General features: G+C 41.4%; 1 protein-coding gene across 1 annotated transcript; it reads right to left on the reverse strand.

The window, feature by feature from the left end:
* Positions 1-6,802: 6,802 nt before the first annotated feature.
* Positions 6,803-7,975, reverse strand: LOC137732562 (uncharacterized). The gene has a single exon (XM_068471877.1). It carries the CDS (start codon positions 7,913-7,915, stop codon positions 7,043-7,045), a length of 873 nt encoding a protein of 290 aa, XP_068327978.1. The 5' UTR covers positions 7,916-7,975; the 3' UTR covers positions 6,803-7,042.

A 7,975-nucleotide genomic window follows, 5' to 3' on the forward strand; every position in this document is an offset into this window, starting at 1 on the left:
GTGCATCAAGTGCCTGTCCGGATCTTCATCTTATTTGAACAAGGCGTAAAGGGTCATTGCGCTTCAGTAGTGCATCAAGTGCCTGTCCGTGGTGGCTCTTTCTGCTCTATATTGTTTGTAAATGGTGACCTGCTCAGGTTGGCCACATCTCTACGGAGGGCATCATCGGCAGTGTCAATGAGCTGGAATCCGCAGAGCTGCTCTGTTATGAGCCTTTGTATTTCCTCTTAGATTTGCACTTGGTGCGGCACTAGAGCATCGAGCTGCCCCCGATGTTGACCTGCTGGTCCATGTTGTTCTTCAACATGTCCTTCTCGTTTTTACCGCAGTTGTGGTGCACTGCTTCACCTTGTGCTGCCAGTGGAACTTGAGTTAGATTGTTCTTGTGCTCTCATCTAGGTGTCATGCGGCTGCCTACTCCATTGCCTCGTGTGGAAATTTCTCCCGAAATGTCCTGAGTGCTTGTTGGAGTGTGGAGCCAACCTCGAATGCACACTGACTCGTGAGTCGAGTAGGGAATGAACACTTCTCTACTCATCTAGACGGGAGAAGACATTTCCCCGAGGGCCCAAACGAGAGTGCACACTACCCGAACACATGGTTCATGGCGGGCTGAGCGACTCTTTGCCGGGACGCGTTGTATCTCAATGCCCTCAAGTAGTTGGTTCACCAAGGTGGTCTGCTGTGTGAGGGTGTTCATCAAGTTGGCGACCTGTTGGGGTAGGTGGTGCTCGCCATTTGGATTGAAAGAGTCTGGATAATGGACGCCTCCATGTGTGGTAGAAGTATAGTAGTCTGTAGGTACAAAACTTGAGCCAAAAGCTGGCATTCCTGCAGAAAAGTGGGGTGAGAGTAACCTTGAATCGATCGCGGGACCGGTGGTCGGAATCTGGATCGCTGGAGGTGGCCTTGGAATGGATTGGGTTGCGGGCCAGGTAGTCGGAGTGAGTCGCAAGGCTTACTGCTATATCATGACCTACTAGCTGGGTGGCTTGGGCTTTGGCCCATTGAGCTGCCGCGTTCTAGGCTCGGGTTTGGCCCTGTTGTGCAGTAAGGCTTACCGCTGTAGGAGGTTGGGCCTTCTGTGGCAGCTGCCAAGTTCTAGGCCTCTTGACCATGCGCTAGGAAATGAACCTGGGCCTCCTGCCTAGGGTTTGGTTGGGTACGGCGCTGCAAGGGCAGCGACGTGGGGATTGGTGCCGTGGCCTGGTGGCCTTGTCGTGGCTGCTGGGTCACAGTGGTGGTGGTAGTGGTACGGCTTTGCGGCGGTGGGGTTCTTATACCGTCGTGTTAAGCCTTAAGGACCTCCTTCGAGGGGCTATGTCCTCGTCTCCACTCTTCGGTTCAAATCCTTACACGTACAGGGTTCCGTTCGTCGTAGTTTCTGAATTTCCTACCATTGTATTCTTTCTCTAAGGATTGATCAAGAAACTTTCCCAGGAAAAATTAAATGATTCGTGTGAGAAATTCAATGTAATAGAAAATTCAAGAAACAAATGTGAGAGGCTTTTTCAATTGTTTAGAATCAGCTCTCAATGAAAACACCAATTTGTTGATGCAAATTTTCGCCGTCTTCAGCCTTGACGAAAATGCACCTGCAAAACAATCAACACATTTGATCAAAGACCTAAGCCTCACGCACCCACAAGGTTTGGGGGGGGGGGGTTAGGTCAATGGATCTCCGATGCCTAAGTTAGTTTCTCTGAGAGAGTAAAGTGTTTAGGGCTTTTTTAGGGTTGCAAAAGCTCTGAAAATTTGATAGAATATGGGTTATTTATAGGGATAGGGCCGGCCATAGTGTTTAATGGATATATATTCTCTAAATATTCCCAAGATATTAAATAGGAAACAATATTTTGAGATAATGGTGTAATTATCCCTAATTTATTTAAATTAAGATTACTTACTTGATTGGAGTCAATCTTCAATTGGGAATGTATTAAAGATAGGATTTGGGTAATTAATCCTTATCTTTAATTACTTGCCAAGGGTAGATGAGATGTGGGTAGTTGTATTTAGCTGCTGAAACCTCTAAAGATGTGAGCTGCAAGTGGGAGTATCTGAGAAGCTTGCTCATTTACTGAGGGCAATCTTGTCTTTCTTGAATAAAAGTCCACAAATTGCCACTAGAATTTTTGAGATTATTTTAGGCTCCACATGGTTTACTCTTCTTTTGGAGCCTATTTTTTCACACATTTAGGCTTCAATAGATGAGCTAAGCAATTTCCACATGGCATTGTATCAAATTAGCATTGATCATAGGGTATGGCATTGTAAGATCATCTTCTATTCACTTTGATCAAATTATTTGTCAACCGTATTAGTTTTTTATAATTATGATAGTATTTCTTATTTGGCCTCAAGATTAGTGGACTTAAACTTTGTTTATTATCTGTGCAGTACAAAGAAGACCTTAATAATGTAATAAGAGATTGCAATATTAACTTGACAGTAAATTATGCATCTTTTTATTTCTTTTTTTGGATGCAATGTCCCTACTTAGTGTAATTTGTATAGGGATGGCAATGGTTCGGTTTGGGGACGGAAATGCTATATCCATTCCCATAACCACGAAAATTAACCATACCCATAACCACAAAATAACCATCGGGGATTATCCATAACCATATCCACCAGGTAACGGATTTTCAATCGGTTATCAATTATATCCATCTTCGTAAAAAAAAAAAAAAAAATATTCATCCAATTGACGCACTATAAATTTTAGTAGATACTAATTTTGCCATTAAATAGTCACATCCAATTACAAAAAATATAACAATATATATTTGAAGTTGTTCATGATAAGCCAATATGATAAATTGGTCCAATAAAAAAGAAAAAGAGGACAAAAACAAATACAAATGGAAGACAAAACATGTAAACTAAATATATAACAACAAACAAGAAGACAATTATTGATTTAATTTTGCATAATTCTATGGGCTCATAACATATGTAATAAACTCAAAAACTGACGCTAATTGATAATTTGCATGAATCAAATAACATGAAAAAGAATGAAAGATTACCTATTGAGCTGACAACATGCACCAATTTCTTGACAATGAGACTTCTGAAGTGAGATGAATTTGATAAACTTGGAACATTTGATAATTGATATATAAAATGATTCAATGAATTAATTTGGTTGAGTATAACAATAAGAGTATTGAATTGATGAGGTTGTTGGTATGCCCCATGTATGATGTTTGGTGCATAATAAAGATAGTATAGGGTTTGATGCATGCATAATGAATTAGTACAATAGGGATAGGAATAATTGAAAACGTTGTGGGCATAATTCCAAGACTTCCAAAGGCCTAATTGCATAAAATATAATATATATATATATATATATATATATATATATATATATATATCAAATATATATAATATTCGGATCGAATTCGGGTACAAATATGGATTGGGTACCCCTATAACCATATCCAAAACCATAACCAAATAAAGTTCACGGTTTTTCCCCATATCCAAACCATACTCGAATTTTCATATCTAAATCCAATCCATTCAGGCGGTTATTCACGGTTATCGGGTTTAACGGTTAGAATTGCCATCCCTAAATTTGTACCTTATGTTTTACCTTTGTTTTTAAATTAAAATTCATTAATTTGGTTGTGGTTTGTTCCATAATAAATGTGTAAAGATGACCATGTTGTACATTACATAGTTTGGGAATGAGACTGGCCTCGTTTGGCACGCCGTATAAGACCACCGGATAGTATTAATAGTACGAAACAGGTGTTTGGTGAGTTTCGTAATAAATAAGCACCGAATTATTTAATCCAGCCCACTTATTTTATACACCTCCCGCCCGCTTGTTTATCCCAACCAAAACCTTCGGATAATTTAGTCGGGTAGAATGGCTTTCCTCGCTTACTCCGTGTGACCTCCCACATCGCCCAAGGGAGTGATCCTTATATATGTATTCCCATCCCTCCCTAGCACGAGGCCTTTTGGGAGCTCGTTGGCTTCGGGTTCCATGGGAACTCCGAAGTTAAGCAAGTAGCGCGCGAGAGCACTCTCCAGGACGGGTGACCCACCGGGAAGTTCTTGTGTGAGTTCCCAGAAACAAAATCGTGAGGGTGTGCTGGGGCCCAAAGCGGACAATATCGTGCTACGATGGAATCGGGCTCGGGAAGTGGTCCCGCCTGGGGCGGGATGTGACAATTTGGTATCAAAGCCTAACCCTAGTCGTGGTGTGTTGACGAGGACGTCGGGCCCCTAAGGGGGGTGGATTGTGACATCCCACATCACCTAGAGGAGTGATCCTTATATGTGTATTCCCATCCCTACCTAGCACGAGGCCTTTTGGGAGCTCACTGGCTTCGGGTTTCATGGGAACTCCGAAGTTAAGAGAGTAGCGCGCGAGAGTACTTCCAGGATAGGTGACCCATTGGGAAGTTCTTGTGTGAGTTCCCAGAAACAAAACCGTGAGGGTGTGCTGGGGCCCAAAGCGGACAATATCGTGCTACGGTGGAATCGGGCCCGAGAAGTGGTCCTACCTGGGCCGGGATATGACATCCGTCCCTCTCTATCACTTCTTCGTCTCTCTCCTTCTCTCGCAGCATTCTCCTTCCACTCTCTCACATCACCTGCACTCTCTTATCTGGATTCCAAGTTCATCTTCACCTTCTTCTTCTTTTCACTCTCTGTTCCTCCCTCCTCCTTACACGCACACACACCTCCCACCTCATCTGTTTGCCTTCGATCTCTGACAAGTGACAACAAAACCTTCCATGGGTTAAAGGAGGAAGACGATGATTCGAATTCTTCCGATCTGGGTTCTGACGAGGAAGGGAGCCGGGCTCCGACGAGGACGGGGATAGCAATTCAGATCTGGGCTCCGACGAGGAGCCTATTGGTTTATTACCACTGAAAATATTCGATCTGGGATTTTAATTTTGGTTGGTGAATCGATGAGTGGGTTCGTATGGAGGGTGGGATTTGATAAGTTATAGTAAATATTTCTGGTATTATTTTGGGTATTTTACCATTTGGAAGAGAATTACTCCGGCGTGGGACACAGGTTTACTATCAAATCTTGTTCTTATGTTCAATGCATCTGGTTCTTTAGCATGTATTTTCCGAACTTGTTTCTTCCTGCCAAATAACAAAAGGCATGAAATTTATTATGAATGCTTTGTGAATGAGTTGCCTTGCTGAGCATTTTCACATGATTGCCTCTTATTATGCAGGTTGTGTTGGCAACTACTGACTTGCCTTCTATCAATGATGTAACTTATATTGAATTGATTGAGATTATATCAATGATGTAACCTCCCTTTTCTTATCCAGTTTAGTACCAAATACAGTATAAATAATACGGTTATTAATCCATTACTGCACATAACGCCCGACTTATTTAGTCAGTACTATCCGGTGGCTATTTATCCTATTCGACAGAAATAGTCAAATAGTCAGTAATGTGATCAATCAGAGTAAGTATATTTTAGCTTTTCTTACGTCTTAACTGTCAAGATATAAACTTAAGGGTCGTTTACATAAAATTCACAAATTATAACGTCAATTGCAAGTTAGCATATGATCCCGTGATGCATAGAAGAACTAAGAATTAATGGACAATTTTATGTATTGGTGCTTAAATTTCCAAGAAGAAGACTAGCTCCATTTTCTTTTAAATGTTAATTTTGTAATGTGGGTTTGTGTTTGCTCAGTTTTCGTGGTGAGATAGAACAAATTGGTGAAACGTAGAGTGGTTTTTTTGCAGAAAGGTTTGACCTTTGAATTGGAACTATAGTGTTCGTTCCTATTGCTAGATTGGCAGGTAAAAACTCAACCTTTTGTTATATGTAAATGTTGGTTTCGTGCTGCAACTATGATAGGGACATTGGTGTGTAAAATTGAAAACCCAGTAACATATGGTATAGGAAATTCAAACGAATTTGTAAAGAATTTCTTTTATTGTTTTCTGTTGTTTTCCACTATAAAATGAAACTCCTTTATATCCATGGTTCATCACTTGGAACAATTACCAGTTTTTACATATATTGCCCAACTATCTAACAAACACCAGAACAACTTTTGGCTTAGAAATGTTCACCGTTGTCTTCATCCGAAACGAGTCAATCAATTGTATACCATCACCTTCAATCATTGAGTACTTCAGCATGTACTTCAAATCTAGATCAATGCTAGATTAACCTTGCTGATCAAAATAATAAGTACCTTGCAGTTTTCTTTGAAGTATCTTATTAATTTTTTTTTAAAACTGCAAAAATTACTTAATTTCTTTAGCAATTGTAAAAATTGTTCTTCTTCTTTAACATTCTTATGTATTTGTACTTACAGCTTCTGTTTTTTCAAATCATAACAGAGAAGCATGCACATCATCACAAATAAAACAAAAAAGTTGTGAAGCGACAGTCAATAAAATTTTCAGGTACTAATTATTGTGTGTATAAATACAATTGTAAATATTACACTTAATATGAATGGACATGTTTTGTACGTTCTTTAAATTTGTAGCAACGCACGGGCATTATTACTAAGCACAAAAGTATGCATAGACGGAGGTTCATTAACTTCATTTACAATTGAAGCACACAACAAAGGTATGGACCTCCATAGCAACAGAGCCCAAAACGGAAAAAAAACAAAACAAACCCCAGCAGCGTGTTTCCTCTGCCGCCGCGGGAGCACCAACCATCCACCACGAACCAGCTTCCCTGCAGACGCCGGAGATCCAACAAGGCAACGCCCCAGAAACGAAAAATCATTTCCCTGTTTGCAATGGGATATCTGGCTCACTATAAAATGATGCCAATCTTCTCAATACACTAATCCCAAATCACAAGCAGAGTGAATCCCATAAATTATTTGGAATTATAGGACTCTTACCATTCCGACAAATTGATGAAACAAAACATTATAACTTACCATTTGGTAATATACACCATATATCTTTCTATATACGAAATTAAGATTGAACTTACTCATACAAAGGAAACATACTAACTTATTTTCTACGAAAATCCGAAATCCGAGAAATTACGTCACTCTAATCATCACTAAGTTCATCTTCAATGGCAGCTGCACTCATCCTTGCCGACGCCTGCCTAGCGCACTTGACAATCTTCTCAGCCTCTCTGCAAATCTTCTCCTCCTCCTTCATCGCCTTCTTCAGCTTCCTCGTCTGCTCTTTCTTCGAAAAACTGCCCAAATCCGATAAAAGCCCATCATCGTCGCTGAAATTCAGACCAGCCGCGAAGTCAATTGCCCCCTTTTCTTTACTCTTTGTGTGAGAAGCCCTCTTTGTCTTCGGGGAACACCACAAGCAACCCGATTTCCTCGGGGGCGAAGGGGAGTCCGTCAACGAATTAGAAGAATCCGGCGGAGAATGAAACGACCGAGATTTCGGTTTGGGCTTAGAACGCTGCTTCTTATCTGGGTTCTGTTTGGATGGCGAGAAAATTGCACTTTCCGGAGAGGAATTAGATGAATTTGATGCAGATGAGACTGAACCATTTTTCAATTTCGCCTTTGAACCCCTTTTCCCACCTGGGTTGTATTTCGATTTCGCTACTGAAAATTCTGAGGGATCAGATTTGAGATTTGACCCCAATTTCTCATCTGGGTTCTGTTTGGAAGGCGAGAAAATGGCAGCATCAGAAACAGGGTCTGTCTTACCTTCAACCGAATTGCGCCGAGCTGAACCGGTGGCTAACGGTGGCGGGCGGGAGGCGGAGCTCTCGGGGAAGGATTTGAGTTTGCGGAAGCGGGATTCAAGTTCAGTGGGGAGGAGAGAGTCGGTGAAGCCGGAGCAGTTGATGGCGGAAACTTGCTCGAGAACGCAGAGGTCTTGGGCTTGGGAGATGAGGTCGTCCACAGCTGATTCGTCGGTATCGGAGAGGTAGAAGGAGAAATCCGCCATTTTCAGATTGAGGCCGAGCTTTCTTGCGTACTGTCAGTCTGTCCCTGCCATAGACGGCTG

This window comes from Pyrus communis, chromosome 4 (assembly GCF_963583255.1).
Source record: "Pyrus communis chromosome 4, drPyrComm1.1, whole genome shotgun sequence".
Classification (NCBI taxonomy): Eukaryota; Viridiplantae; Streptophyta; class Magnoliopsida; order Rosales; family Rosaceae; genus Pyrus; species Pyrus communis.

Excerpts from the sequence above, each read along its gene's own strand:
- LOC137732562 (XM_068471877.1), bottom strand. The coding sequence starts at position 7,915 with ATGGCGGATTTCTCCTTCTACCTCTCCGATACCGACGAATCAGCTGTG.